At 41.1% G+C, this 16,309-nt stretch overlaps 1 protein-coding gene across 1 annotated transcript in view; it reads right to left on the bottom strand.

Annotated features, from left to right (window-relative positions):
* The window catches only part of TMEM232 (transmembrane protein 232), a 206,909-nt gene that overhangs the window by 162,659 nt on the left and 27,941 nt on the right, over positions 1–16,309 (bottom strand). Inside the window, exon 8 of the mRNA XM_065920544.1 lies at positions 640–763. Coding sequence (XP_065776616.1) covers positions 640–763 — 124 coding nt within the window. The remainder of the gene's footprint in view (positions 1–639; positions 764–16,309) is intronic.

A 16,309-nucleotide genomic window follows, 5' to 3' on the forward strand; every position in this document is an offset into this window, starting at 1 on the left:
TGTGAATAATGCAATTAACTGAATTAGAAATAAGCTCAAAGTTCAACAACAGAGAAACAGTTACCTCATCCTCACTAAAATGTGTTAATAAATCTTAATAATATGCAATGACAAAATTTTTTTAAATAGGAAACTAAACCATGACTATCTGATGCCATGTTTGCTAATAAAATTTAAAATTCCTTTTGTGTTCATGCATGTATGTGAGTATAATATACTATCTCTGTATCTCTATCTATTTATGCCGGGATGTATAGTAAACATGCTTTACTTCCACCTTTAACTAAAATTATTATTACAAAGTCAGGCTCATTACAGGGGCTTCCCTGGTGCTCAGACAGTAAAAATCTGCCTGCAGCGCAGGAGACCTGGGTCTGATCCCGGGCTGGAGAGACCCCTGGAGAAAGGAGTGGCTACCCACTCCAGTGTTCTTGCCTGGAGAATCCCATGGACAGAGGAGCCTGGCGGGCCACAGTCTTTGGGTCCCAAAGGGTCAAACAGGGCTGAGCGACTAACACTTTCACTTTCTTTCATGGTCATTATAAGTCCTAATATAATGTACAATTAAAACAGGGTCAGAAGTAAAATTTGTTTCAATGTAGGCCTTTTTGTGCACCTTCATTAACAATATACTCTTACCCGATTTTGAACAGGCGTAATGCTTAACAGAAAATCTCTCATTAGGTCCATGAAAGCTTTCAAACAATCTATGTTTAATCTGGCAGCCTCCCCAAGGACCAACAAAGCCAAGGCTAAATCCAACCTGGAAATTTCATGAAGAAAACAATAAAGACTTCAGATTAAAATAATACTAAACAATAATCTTTTAATGAAACAGGTAATAGGCCAGAAGAAATGACTACTGTGGCCGACTAGATACATTTATTTTCAATAAAGACTAGTGCTGTTTGTCATTGTCAAATGCTTACAGAAAAGGGCCACCTTGGGACAGATGCTGAGTTCACAATAGTGCGCTGACAAAACAGAGAGCAAAAAATATTACAAAGGATCACTTCTCTTTATAGATCCTGCCTTGCGAGCAATCTAAGGCACTGGTCTCAGAGTGTCCCCAAGATCTCACAATAAGTTTTGATTTTTAACCTTTTGCAACTGATTCCAACAGGTGAATTTCAAAAGAGAGTTTTCTTCTCAAAAGAGAGAGTTAAAAAATGGTCTTTCGAAATACTCTGAAAGCTCAGTATTTTTATAAAAAGTGCAATTTATCCAAATAAATTTGTATTTCACATTAAATGGAAGACTGCCAAGATTTGAAATAATTATACAACTAGGAGGGCTTCCCTGGTGACTCAGATGGTAAAGAATCCACCTACAATGCAGGAGACCTGGATTTTATCCCTGGGTTGGGAAGATCCCCTGAAGCACCCACTCTGGTATTTTTGCCTGGAGAATTCCATGGACAAAGGAGCCTGGTGGTCTATGGTTCATGTTATCACAGAGTTGGACATGACTGAGTAACTAAGCACGCATGTGCGTGCACACACACACACATACATATACATATAACTGGGAAATCATATAAGAATTCACTAACTGTTCAGTTCAGTTCAGTCACTCAGTCGTGTCTGACTCTTTGCGACCTCATGAACCACAGCATGCCAGGCCTCCCTGTCCATCACCAACACCTAGGGTCCACCCAAACCCATGTCCATCAAGTTGGTGATGCTGTCCAACCATCTCATCCTCTGTCATCCCCTTCTCCTCCTGCCCTCAATCTTTCCCAGCATCAGGCTCTTTTCCAATGAGTCAGCTCTTCGCATCAGGTGGCCAAATACTGGGGTTTCAGCTTCAGTATCAGTTCTTCCAATGAACAACCAGGACTGATCTCCTTTAGGATGGACTGGTTGGATCTCCTCTCAGTCCAAGGGACTCTCAAGAGTCTTCTCCAACACCACAGTTCAAAAGCATCAATTCTTCAGTGCTCAGCTTTCTTTATAGTCTAACTCTCACATCCATACATGGAAAAACCATAGCCTTGACTAGATGGACCTTTGTTGATAAAGTAATGTCTCTGCTTTTTAATATGCTGTCTAGGATGGTCATAACTTTCCTTCCAGGGAGTAAGCATCTTTTAATTTCATGGCTGCAGTCACCATCTGCAGTGATTTTGGAGCCCAGAAAAATAAAGTCAGCCACTGTTTCCCCTGTTTCCCCATCTACTTGCCATGAAGTGATGGGACCAGATGCCATGATCTTAGTTTTCTGAATGCTGAGCTGTAAGTCAAATTTTGCACTCTCTTTCACTTTCACCAAGAGGCTCTTTAGTCCTGCTTCACTTTCTGCCATAAGGGTGGTGTCGTCTGCATATCTGAGGTTATTGATATTTCTCCCGCAATCTTGATTCCAGCTTGTGCTTCATCCAGCCCAGAGTTTCTCATGATGTACTCTGCATATAAGTTAATAGGCAGGGTGACAATATACAGCCTTGATGTACTCCTTTTCCTCTCTGGAAGCAGTCTGTTGTTCCATGTCCACTTCTAACTGTTCCTTCCTGACCTGCATACAGGTTTCTCAAGAGGCAGGTCAGGTGGTCTCGTATTCCCATCTCTTTCAGAATTTTCCACAGTTTATTGTGGTCCACACAGTCAAAGGCTTTGACATAGTCAATAAAGCAGAAATAAATGTTTGTCTAGAACTCTCTTGCTTTTTCAATGATCCATCAGATGTTTGCAATTTTATCTCTGGTTCCTCTGCCTTTTCTAAAACCAGCTTGAACATCTGGAAATTCATGGTTCACGTATTGCTGAAGCCTGGCTTGGAGAATTTTAAGCATTACTTTCTTAGCATGTGAGATGAGTGCAATTGTGTGGTAGTTTGAGCATTCTTTGGCATTGCCTTTCTTTGAGATTGGAATGAAAACTGATCTTTTCTAGTCCTATGGCCACTGCTGAGTTTTCCAAATTTGCTGGCATATTATTAACCATAAGTGTACATATAATCTAACAGTTTCAGGAAATTATACATTTAATGTTATTGTTATTCAAATTTCAAAGAGCTGATAATAATGTAAATGCAAAATTATCTCTGCCTAGAGCTACATACTGCCTTGATTCATAGGCCATTAATCAGTTAAATCAGTCCACATAGTCAACAAGAGAGTCCAAAATGCAGTACTTCAGAGCAGTCTCAAAAACAATAGAATGATCTCAGTTTGTCCTTCTCCAGGGGATCTTTCTGACCCAGGGACTGAGCCCAGGTCTCCTGCGTTGCAGGCATATTCTTTACCATTTGGGCCACCAGGGAAGCCCCTGCAGTGACCCAGTCTGCGCCCCAACCACTATCACCAAAGAAGCTGAGATTGACTGGTTTTATGAAGACCTTCTAGAACCAACACTATAAAAAGGTCCTTTTTATCACAGGGGATTGAATGTAAAGTAGGAAGTCAGTAAATACCTGCAGTAACAGGCAAATTTGGCCTTGGAGTACAAAATGAAACAGGGCAAAGGCTAACAGAGTTTTGCCAAGAGAATATAGCAAGCACCCTCTTCCAACAACACAAGAGTGGACTCTACACATGGACATCACGAGATGGTCAATACCGAAATCAGATTGATTATATTATTTGCAGCCAAAGATGGAGAAGCTCTACACAGTCAGCAAAAACCAGACGAGGAGCTGATTGCAGCTCAGATCATAACCTCCTTATTGCAAAATGCAGGCTTAAGTTGAAGAAAATAGGGAAAACCACTAGACGTAGTGGTGTGACCTAAATCAAATCCCTTTTTCTTACACTGCAGAGGTGACAAATAGATTCAAGGGATTAGATCTGGTAGACAGTGTCTGAAGAACTATGAATGGAGGTTGGTAACACTGCATAGGAGATGGTGACCAAAACCACCCCAAAGAGAAAGACACGAAAGAAGGCAACGTGGTTGTCTGAGGAGGCCTTACAAATAGCTGAGAAAAGAAGAGAAGCAAAAGTGAATGATACACCCAACTGAATGCTGAGTTTCAAAGAACAGCAAGGAGACATACAGTCTTACGTAAACAGCGCAAGGAAATAGATGGAAACAATAGAATGGGAAAGACTAGAGATCTCTTTAGGAAAACTGTAGATATCAAGGGAACATTTTACGCAAAGATGAACACAATAAAGGACAAAAATGGCAAAGACCTAACAGAAGCTAAGGAGATTAAGAAGAGGTGGCAAGAATACACAGAAAAGTGTTAAAGTGTTAATCCCTCAGTCATGCCCAACTCTTTGTGACCACATGGACCTTAGCCCACCAGGCTCCTCTGTCCATGGGATTTTCCAGGCAAGGATACTGGAGTGGTTTGCCATTTCCTTCTCCAGAGAATACACAGAAGAACTATACAAAAAAATGTCTTAATGACCTGGATAACTACAATGAATGTGGTCACTCAATTAGAGCCAAACATCCTGGAGTTTGAAGTCAAGTGGGCCTTAGAAAACATCACTACGAACAAAGTTAGTGGAGGTGATGGAATTCCAGTTGAGCTATTTCAGATCCTAAAAGATGATGCTGTGAAAGTGCTGCACTCAATATGTCAGCAAATTAGGAAAACTCAGCAGTGGCCACAGGGCTGGAAAAGGTCAGTTTTCATTCCAATCCCAAAGAAAGGCAATCCCAAAGAATGCTCAAACTATCAAAAACTTGCACTCATCTCACATGCTAGCAGGGTAACGCTCAACATCCTTCAAGCCAGGATTCAACAGTATAAGAACAAAGAACTTCCAGATGTACAAGCTGGATTTAGAAAAGGCGGAGGAACCAAAGATCAAGTTGTCAACATTCATGAGATCATAGAAATGGTAAGGGAATTAAAAAAAAAAAAACAAACTACTTCTGCTTTATTGAATACACTAAAGAGTTCATTGGAAGGACTGATGCTGAAGCTGAAACTCCAATACTGTGGTCACCTCATACAAAGAGTTGACTCATTGGAAAAGACCCTGATGCTGGGAGGGATTGGGGGCAGGAGGAGAAGGGGACAACAGAGGATGAGATGGCTGGATGGCATCACCGACTCGACGGACATGAGTTTGAGTAAACTCCGGGTGTTGGTGATGGACAGGGAGGCCTGGCGTGCTGCGGTCCTTGGACTCACAAAGAGTCAGATACTACTGAGTGACTGAACTGAACTGAACTGAAAGAGTCTGACTGTGTGGATCACAAAAAACTATGGAAAATGCTTAAAGTGATGGGAATACCAGACCACCTCCCCCGTCTTCTGAGAAATGTGTATGCAGGACAAGAAGCAACAGTTAGAACTGGACATGGAACAATGGTCTGGTTCAAGATTGAGAAAGGAGTACGTTAAGGCTGTATGTTGTCACCTTGCTTGTTTAACTTCTATGGACAGTACGTCATGCGAAGTGCTGGGCTGGATAACTCACAAGCTGGAATCAAGATTTCTGGGAGAACTATCAATAACCTCAGGTATGCAGATGACACCACTCTAATGGCAGAAAGCAAAGAGGACATAAAGGGCCCCTTGATGAGGGTGAAAGAGGAGAGTGAAAAAGCTGGCTTAAAACTCACCATTCAAAAAATTAAGACCATGGCATCCAGTCCCATCACTTAATGGCATATAGAGGGGGAAAGAGTGACAGACTTTATTTTCTTGGGCCCGAAAATCACTGCAGATGGTGACTGCGGCCATGAAATTAAAAGATACTTGCTCCTGGAAGAAAAGTTATAACAAATCAAGACGGTGTATTAAAAAGCAAAGACATCACTTTGCTGACAAGGATTCATAGAGTTAAAGCTACGGTTTTTCCAGTTGTCGTATACAGATGTGAAAACTAGACTGTAAAGAAGGTTGAGGGCATAAAAACTGATGCTTTTGAACTGTGGTGTTGGAGAAGAATCTTGAGAGTCCCTTGGACAGCAAGGAGATCCAACCAGTCCATCCTAAAGGAAATTAACCCTGAATATTCATTGGAAAGACTGATGTTAAAGCTGAAACTCCAATGGTTTGGCCACCTGATGTGAAAAGCTGGCTCACTGGAAAAGACCTTGATGCTGGGAAAGGCTGAAGGCAGTAGGAGAAGGGGACAACAGAGGATGAGACGGTTGGGTGGCATCACCGACTCAATGGACATGAGTTTGAGCAAGCTCTGGGAAATAGTGAAGGACGGGGAAGCCTGGAGTTCTGCAAGCTCCTGGGGTTGCAAAGAGTCAGACACAACTTAGAAATTGAACAACAACAATAAGTCAGTTTTAAAAGTCAATATATTTTAAAATTATATTTGAATTTCACAACTGTGATACTTTAGGTCAGCAAGTCAAGTCCATCATGATTTTCAAAAGGAAACGCTTCTAACTATGGAAAAAAGATAAGTCTTTGCATTTCAATGATGCTTTACAGATGTCGAAGTTTTTCACAATTTACCTCCTTAATCCGAACCACAATTTTTGACACATTGAAGAACTTTTTAAAATACTTTAAAAATATTTTAAAAATTGAGTCAAAGAGATCTGGGAAACCTGTCCCAGTTCATGTTTTAAGCTAGGTTAACTGATAATTTAAGTCTTCTCCCACCTTTGTGTTTTTCCTATTTTTTTCAATTTTGCTTTTCTAAGCCATTATTTAAATACATTAATATTTAACCTTAGTATTACAATGCTGCCTATTGCACACCTAGTTTCATTTGTCTCCTTCTTCCTTTCAGAAGTAAATGTCAGTTTTGTTCAAAATGGCAAAGTGATCAATGAATATTGCTTCCACAAGATGGAAACCTTTTACATCTTAACTGGGGTAGCGATTACACAGGTGTATCCATCTGTCAAAAGTCATAGATCAGTATACACAAATTGTTTTAATTTTGTTATATATGAATTATACCAAATACATCTAATTTTTAACAAGTGACTCCCCAGACTCCTTTGGAATGGCGTTAAGTATAGCTTTGGTCAGTGAGATATAAGAGGAAGCATATTATGAAGGTCTTCCATAAAGTCTAATACTGATTTTAAATTCAGATAACAGGTGCTCTTTCCTCCCTGGCTCATCCTTTTCCTGGGCGTTCACACCTGACACCAGAAGGCAGAGCAGCCGTCTTGCAGCAATGAGGATAAAAGTCATTCACTAAGGATGGAATAGAAGGAAGCCAGGAGAGGCGTGGCTCCTGGGGATTCAATCCTGGGGATTCCTTGAAGCATTTGTCTCGGCGGTGCTTTACTTGTTATGTGTAATAAATAAAGCCCCATTTGGTAATGCAACTGTAGTCAGGTTACTGTTAAACGCAGGACTAAAGCCTAACTGGCACATTTAAACAATATTTATTAGCATGAAATTTAGAGTAGAAAAATTAGAGATGTAATCTTAGCTCTATCACTAACTAGATATATGGCATAGGGCAATAGTCATATCTCAGCTAAACCTTAATCTACTCATCTATAAAGTAAATGCAGCAAAACCTACTTTTCAGAGACTATTATGAAATTTAAAGGAAACACTCTATATAAAATATCTGGATTCAAAAGCCTGAGCTGAACTGAATTACTGCAATACTGTTATTTCAAAGTCAATAGGTATGAGTTCAGTAACATTTTTTTAATCTATGATGAGTGAAGGAAAAGGTCTAGATGTTCTCCAAGATGAACAAAGACTGAGTCCTTCCCCGGAGTACTCATGGCCCCTGCTTCAAATAAGGTCAAGTAAGGAGGGGATAGCCTCAGACTTCACAAAACTTTACCCCTGAATACACCTCAGAGTCAAATGTTTTGTTTCTCCTGTTCCCTTTTAAGTCTGGAAAACTGTAACTAACCTTGGGCAGTTTCATTAAAATACAAATTGAAAAAAGATTCATCAGTGTCAGCCACCTATGGTTAAAAAAAAAAAAAAAAGCTTTACCAGAAACACACTATTTTCAATCAATGTTGTTGATCACAAAATTTTCAATATGGGAAAATGCCTTTGACAAAAATAGAATAAAAGCAGCAAAACTTATAAGTTGAAGTTTGTTAAAAAATCAAAACTGAAAATTGATGCACATAAAAAATTTCTAAATTGATTTAGGTTAGACATTTAAATACAGCACTAGCTTTTTGTGAACTCATTGCAGTACACCAAGTCTCAATAACCAGTACACTGACTTACCTCCACATGCCATGAAATTAAACATGTGTAAAGTAGTCTATGAATATTATAAATGTCCATCTAAACACGTAAATAAAGAAATGGAGGCAGAAGCTTACTGGTTTGTCTAAAATAGCATAGTCACTTGATTCAATTTACTTTCTAGCTTTTCTTCTTCAGCTTTTTAAATTTTTTATTGGAATGTAGTTGATTTACAATGTTGTGCTAGCTTTTAAAATTCACGTGAATCACTACACGGAGTTAAACGTGACCAGACTGGGGCTGGACTTCAGCAAGTCTGACTCCAGTCCAGGTCTCCTTCTAGACTAATATAAACCAACTAACATATAAAAACCAGAGACTTCATAAAAAGATACCCATCTGAATACCAGCTTATAGAAAGGTTAGAAACATCAGCATTCGAATTTTTGCCTAGGTTCTCCTTATTCTCCTATGACCAAATTATTATTTTAAAGGAGAGAATTAAATTGTCTCCCTGTTGCAGTCCTTACAAAGAGTTACTTGAAACTTTCAATAGACATTTCAAAAAGCACTGACGACGCCAACAACCCACACCTTTGAAGATGGAGAATGAGAAAGATGTCACTATCTTACAGGGAGCTTCCTGCAAGATACAAAAACCATAACACTGATGGAACTGGAGTAAGGACAGCAAAGGAGGTGGAGCCACACACCACTGCATGAAACTCGGCAGTCCTGATTCCCAAAAGTGAGTTAAAGGAAAAAAAATTAAGGAAAATCATTATCTCTACTGTCGATCATGTTTTTCATGGAAATAGGAAAAGTGCGGCCAATCCTATACTTGGAGATACTGAATTTTAAAGGAGTCGATATTTCTATGCTTCTTTATGCTCATCTCTCCATATTTATGCAGAGATAGCAACCTTCAGAAGAAAAAAGGATAGAAAACAGTGCCCGGGGCAAACGTGTGTAGGACCGGGGGACGGAGCGTGCTTCCTCCTCAAAGGCTGAACAGAGGGAGTAGGAGAATGCAAGGGGGTCCCTGGCAACGTTTGCCTTTAACCTCTGTAACATGTATTGTGAACACAAACCTCTCGTTTTAAAAATACCAAATGTGTATGATTTTGTCCTAGTTCTGAGAAAAGTAAAACAGAAAATGGAAGAGGAGGCCCTACCTGAGACCAATGGAAGAAACAAAACAAAACAAAGCATTTCAGCAAGAGCGAAAGAGAAGATCAGTCTGAATACTAAGGATGATCATGCTTCTGAAAAAGATTTCTTACAGAAGCCAGAAGATGCTTTTACAAGACTCTTCAGGCATGTTTAATAAAGCTTAAGAACACACAACAATGAAAAGCCTTGATGCTGCGGTGAAAGGCAAAATAGTTTAAAAAAGAGAGAGAGTGCCAAAAATTAAATTTATAAAAATATAATTCAAATTCGTAATGAAGGCTGTTAAGCACCAAAAAAAAAAAAAAAAAAGGCACTTAAAAGGGAGCAAACTTGAAAAATTATTCAATAATTTAGAGGAAGACAACCCCTGGCAAATTGAGATCCATTAATATTGAATTCCTTTTGAAACGACCAGACATAAAGAAACAAAAATCTGTAGTATCACACAAAAAAGAGAAACTTTAAGGATTTTAAAGCTATAAAGAAAATGTGACCCAAATGAAGGAAAATGTCTCCAGTGCCAAGAGGCCCCAAAATTGATTTAAAATGTAACGGCAGGCATATATGTGTGAAAGAAAAACCCTAGGCAGAGAGAGGCAGGCGTTAGGAACACATGTGAAGATGAGTAATCAGTGGAAACCCTCCTGAAATGCAGACCAGCAGCCACAGCCTCACACAGCGGGGGCGTCTCTCCAAGGAAAGCAGAGAACGCGCCCCAGCGGCTTCCTAAGGTGCTCAGCGAGACATCAGAGGAGGCGTCCACCTCCTTGCTGCAAACCACAGAGATATTCCTAAAAGGTTCTGGATTGAAAATAAAACAGACAGAACAAAGGGGGGCAGACTGGCGTTGACCTTCTCATAGCAACGATAAGGCAGGAAACAACACGGCAACATGTAGACATTTCAAGAGGGGAATTAAAAAACAAAAACTACGAGCATAGCAATCTATTGCCACACAAAATGTACTTACACTTCCTATGGGGAAAAACAGTGGCAAACGTTATACTCAGCCAAGGGCTGCATGTAATCAGGGGCTCTCCTAATGAACTAGGTCACCTATATCCACACTTAGAACTTTACTCAAGCCAGCCAAGAAAAGAATAGCATTTAACAGCTTAAGAACGGACGATCCTAGTGCTAAATGACTGACAGTGAGTGGGAAGGACACGTTTTAGTAAGTCAACATTATTTTGTAAATAGGATCTAAAAATTAAATACATGCACCGTTCTTTGAGAAAAACAAACATTTTAAGTAATGATTTAACCATAACGTCGTTGGACACTAAAGACCACATTTATGGATTAAGACGGTGAACATTAGCATAAACAAACCAGTCTCATCTTCACCACACAGGGAAAAGAGAGCAGTTAAGAATTTCTCTCCTGATTTTGACCACTTAGGAAAACTTGTTTAAAGAACAAGATACTCAGAAGAGATGAGCTACAGAAAGATCTGGTCTTTAGCCTGTCTGCTAAAAGGGTTCTTTCTTCTGGGCACAGAGCTTCAGTCCTGGCACGCCGGGGAAGGCAGTCAGGGGGAATGAAGGGACGGGATGTCGACAGACCACGACGGCCTTTCATCTGAGCACCTAGGTGCTCCCTAATTGCCTGCTTCCATCCAGTCAGTAGACACGTGGTCTGCCTGTGTGGCCGGCGGGGGTAATTAATCCCAGTAGCAAGATCGTTGTTTCAGTCTTTGCGCTTGCTCTTGTTTTCTTTCGTTTCCTTTTTTTATTAATCATTGCAAATTAAGAGACCCTGTTTGGAGCTGCAAGCCCTGTGCCATGTAAAAACAGTCCTTATTAAATGATTTGAGGCTGGAGAATGGTATAATCATATTTATGCTGTAACCCTAGCAGCAGAGCATGATAGATTACTGAAGAGGAAACACAGGCGAAGAGACCAGTTAATAAGCGAGCAGAGTCATGACAGCAAGGGCCTGAAGCCTGGTCTGACAGCGGCGGGGCAGAGCACGGGAAACGGCCCTGAAAGGGGGTCCGGGTGTCCAATTCAGTTAACTTGAGGAGAGGACACGTGTCAGGCATGGAGACAGCAATTCAGTAGGTAGGCGTCGGGGAAAAAATTCAGATCTCAACTAGCAGGAAATGAAGTATTATGGGGAAACTTGGTATAAAAAGTGTTTTCACGTTACCTACCATTCTTTGTGATGGTTATTGCCTCTGTTTAACATGAACAGATGCTGTTCATGGGGGTTATGTGAGTCAATCAACATTAGATAGGTAGCCAGAGATTAAAATTCAGGCCTTACAATTTGAAGCTGAATGTTTCTCTCTCTGTGCCATTAGGGAGCAAAGCACAAATTGTATATTTATCTTTGATACAGATAAATGCTTATATTTAGCTCAGAGGATTAAAGGATCGATAAGAAACCCAGGAAATGAATCAGAAGACTGAGGACCTACCCTGACATCGCAGCTCAGGAAGAATGAAGAGGATTAGTGGTGGAAACTTGCGTCTGGATGGCTTTGGTTGGACGGTCACATGGCATCATAATTACCAGGGTTCAGGGAGACAGACATGGAGGAGGTCGGCCCCGAGGCCAGAAGGAAAGGCCTCGCTGGGCACTGCTTTCTTCGTTCAATTTATTTCGATACAAACACGAATACTCCGCGTCTGGAAAACACTTGCCATGTTGGTGTAATTTTAAATTGTCAAGCATTTTCGGGATACGTTCGCGGTGCGATTAGATCGGCTACTTTGCTTTGGGAGATATCATTTTGTAGGTTACATCGCTCTTTTGAAATGCCATGCTGCATTTCTCAGCAGTCCTTATTGGCTAATAATTCAATTACAAACACAATTCATTATCTTCGTGTTGGATGAGAAAGCCTTTGGGGCTGGCTCGAGCTATCTCCCCAGAGCAAGTGGTGCAGCTTGTAAAAGGCCAGACCGCAGGGCGGAGCGTTCAGAGCAAGAAGCATCACGTGAAGCTTAACCACATTACGGGGAACGCTGCCTTACAGCAGCTGATCTGCGGCACAGGGCAGCCAAAATTCCAGCGAGAAGGCTGGTGTGGGACACGGGAGGGGCTCACGCAGTCCTGTTTCCTCCACGTCTTCACCCTGCTTTATCGCTGACTGTTCTGCGTGCATTTCCTCTCCTCGGTTTCTCCCTGTCCGCCACTGATCAGAGGCTGCTTTAACGCTGCGAGGCTCTCCTGGGGCCTTTTCACGCATCTTGGGACTGCCCTCGTCCAGCCTCTGCTGAAACCACTCATTTCTGTTTCTTTCCTTTTGTGTGGTATGATCTTTATAAAGGGGTTATAAGAAGCCAGGTGGGAACGTATGTGATGAATTATCTCTTGACGGACAGCATCAGAAATCGGCAGAGGAGAACCACTCACCCGTATTGGCCCGAGCACTTTTGCCTCTATTAATTAAGAAATTTCTTTTGATCCATCAGTTAAATGCTCTCCCTCTGCATGTTAAACCTCTGATCATTTTTCTATTGTGTGATACTGTACAGACATGCACAGAAAATGAAATCGCTTGTGTTACTCCTTTTAATAGTCACTTGCCTTTGAATTTCAGGCCCTGACCAAAGATTTCCTCTACCAAGTGTCACAGTTCTAAGGTCAAGCAAATCCTCAGTTCAACTCAGTCACGTCCGACTCTTTGCGAGCCATGGACCGCAGCACGCCAGGCCTCCCTGTCCATCGCCAACTCCCAGAGTTTACTCAAACTCCTGTCCATCGAGTCAGTGATGTCATCCAACCCTCTCATCCTCTGTCGTCCCGTTCCTAACAGACTCTTAATTTACTATCAGGGTCTGAAGCCTCAGTATCTTGCATAATCCTAAAGATGTTTACTCCATTTTTAAAATTTTTCACATGTACCTAAACTTCGGAGTACACAAAATGAATAATAAAGTTTCTCCAGAAATGCAAAAGCATTTCTGACTTGATTTTGGTGATTAGATCACAGTTTGTTTGGTTTTCTGGAATTATAACTTCTTGAAAACTACATAGGTGGTCCCATAAATAACTTAAATACTTTTAAAAAGAAAAGTTTTTTTTTCAATATGTGGTATAATGTTATCATTATAATTAACAGAAAACTTGCCTAATAGTCAAATTGCTAACTTAAAAAGACGAAGATGTTTAATGTCAATGGGTTATTTTTGTTTACTAGAGACATGATTTAAAAAGAGAGATTAATTTTTTTCTTAAAAAAACAGTACCTAGGGCTGTCCTTGTTGTGCAGTAGATGAGAACCCACCTGCCCAGAGAGGGAGCACAGGTCAGGTCCCTGGTCTGGGAGGATAACTCAGGCCACGGACCGACTGAGCGTGGGTACCACCACTACTGAGTCCACTCGCCGCAAGCAGTAGGCCCACTCACCACAGCGGCTAGAGCCTCAGAATCCTCCAGGCCAGGCTCCAACCACACGCGCACCAAGAACTTCCAGCTGTTCAAGCTGGATTTAGGCAAGGCAGAGGGACCAGAGATCAAATTGCCAACATCCACTGGATCATCAAAAAAGCAAAAGAGTTCCAGAAAAACATTTCTTCTGCTTTATTGACTATGCCAAAGCCTTTGACTGTGTGGATCACAGCAAACTGTGGAAAATTCATCAAGAGATGGGAATACCAGACCACCTGACCTGCCTCCTAAGAAATCTGTATGCAGGTCAAGAAGCAATAGTTAGAACCGGACATGGAACAACTGACTGATTCCAAATTGGGAAAGGAGTATGTCAAGGCTGCATATTGTCACCGTGCTTATTTAACTTATATGCAGAGCACATCATGTGAAATGCCAGGCTGGATGAAGCACAAGCTGGAATCAAGATTGCTGGGAGAAATATCAATAACCTCAGATACGCAGATGACACCGCCCTTATAGCAGAAAGTGAAGAGGAACTGAAGAGCCTCTTGATCAAAGTGAAAGAGGAGAGTGAAAAAAGCTGACTTAAAACTCAACATTCAGAAAACTAACATCATGGCATCCGGTCCCATGACTTCATGGCAAATAGATGGAGAAACAATGGAAAAAGTGAGAGATCTCATTTTTCTGGGCTCCAAAATCACTGCAGATGGTGACTGCAGCCATGAAATTAAAAGATACTTGCTTCTTGGAACCTAGACAGCATATTAAAAAGCTGAAACATAACTCTGCTGTCAAAGGTCCATCTAGTCAAAGCTATGGTTTTTCCAGTAGTTGTGTATGGATGTGAGGGTTGGACCATAAAGAAAGCTGAACACCAAAGAACTGATGATTTTGAACTATGGTGTTGGAGAAGACTCTTGAGAGTCCCTTGGACTGCGAGGAGCTCCAACTGGTACATCCTAAAGGAAATCAGTCCTGAATATTCATTGGAAGCCCTGATGCTAAAGTTGAAGCTCCAGTAGTTTGGCCACCTGATGCAAAGAGCTGATTCATTTGAAAAGACCCTGATGCTGGGGAAAGATTGAGGGCAGGAGAAGGGGACAACAGGGGATGAGATGGCTGGATGGCATCACAGACTCCATGGACGTGAGTTTGGGTGAACTCCAGGAGTTGGTGATGGACAGGGAGGCCTGGCGTGCTATGGTTCATGGGGTCACGAAGAGTCGGACACGACTCTGAACTGACTGAAGCCTGTGGCCCGGAGCCCAGGGGCCACAAGAGAGGCAGTGGCCATCACGGCGAGAAGCCCCAGCACAGCTGGAGAGTGGTCCCCATCCTGCAACTAGAGAAAACCCCGCATCTCAACGACGGCCCAGTGCAACCAAAAACAAAATTAACAAGTAAATTAATTTTTTAAAAACAGTAAATATGAAAAACACAAAACCATTTGGCAGCGCTCTTTTAAACAGCTACCTTTTCCCTTCCATTGCAGTCACTGTGTCTCACTACTTTTTCCAATGTCCTCTTCTGCTCATTCAGCACTGTCTGATGGTTGCCCTTCCCTCCCACACTTGATTTCCACAATGTCCTCCCAGAAAAAGAAAAGTCAGGATCCAGTGACATGATGCCTCAGAACAGTCTCCCAAGGCAGCCAGAGCGAAAGCAGGATGATACACCGAAAAGAATGCTATGCTGGGCCCTGAAATCTGGTTCCAGTCACCACGAAGCCTATGAACTTGGCCTTGGTTTCTTCATCTGTAAAGTAAGAGTAATCGTGTATAATCCCCCAAGCCCCTAAATTATAAAATTATATTAAAGAGAAATCCCTGAGGGCTTCCCTGATAGCTCAGTTAGTAAAGAACCCAACTGCAATGCAGGAGACCCTGGTTCTATTCCAGGGTCAGAAAGATCTGACGGAGAAGGGATAGGCTACCCACTGCAGCATTCTCGGGCTTCCCTTGGGGCTCAGCTGGAAAAGAATCCGCCTGCAATGTGGGAGACCTGGGTTCAGTCCCTGGGTTGGGAAGATCCCCTGGAGAAGGGAAAGGATGCCCACTCCAGTATTCTGGCCTGGAGAATTCCATGGACTCTTTAGTCCATGTGGTCACAAAGAGTTGGACACAGCTAAGCTAATTTAACTTTCACAGAGAAATCACTGAAAAATTAAATTAATCAATATTGATATAATATAGTGAAAATGAAAATTGGTAAAAGAAATAATTTCTTGACTTTCAAAATTAGATTCTTAATCAGCCACTGCACTTATCTAAACATGATTATTTGGTAATTATTATAATATTTTGAAAATAAACTTGACAAGGTTATGCAATACTTACTTTTATATTGAAATATAATTTATTTTTATATCAAGTTAGAGTCTTCCAAGACTCTAAAATAGGCTATTTCAAGGAAATTAGACAAGCTCTAAGCTGTTCTCCAGAAATCTTTACTTGATCTAGAATTGCTAAAAACATCCAAATGAAACTGGGAAAATAGTTTTGTCCATAAGAAATGGACAAAATTTGTACAAATTGGTTGATGCAGAGTGGGCTTGCCAGAGGCTTAAAAACTGTAATTAATTTTAAGAAAAATATATGAATTTGCAACTTGCTATAGCGTGACATATTATTGCTTGTTAGCAGTGGAAAGATAATTCAAATTCTCTGATCATCCTCACCTACTGAAAGAGATATCCTCTGATCAATTTCCTCAGAAATATTCCTTTAAAATTCTTCTTTCCTC

The sequence above is a fragment of the Muntiacus reevesi genome, chromosome 1, assembly GCF_963930625.1.
Source record: "Muntiacus reevesi chromosome 1, mMunRee1.1, whole genome shotgun sequence".
Lineage (NCBI taxonomy): Eukaryota > Metazoa > Chordata > Mammalia > Artiodactyla > Cervidae > Muntiacus > Muntiacus reevesi.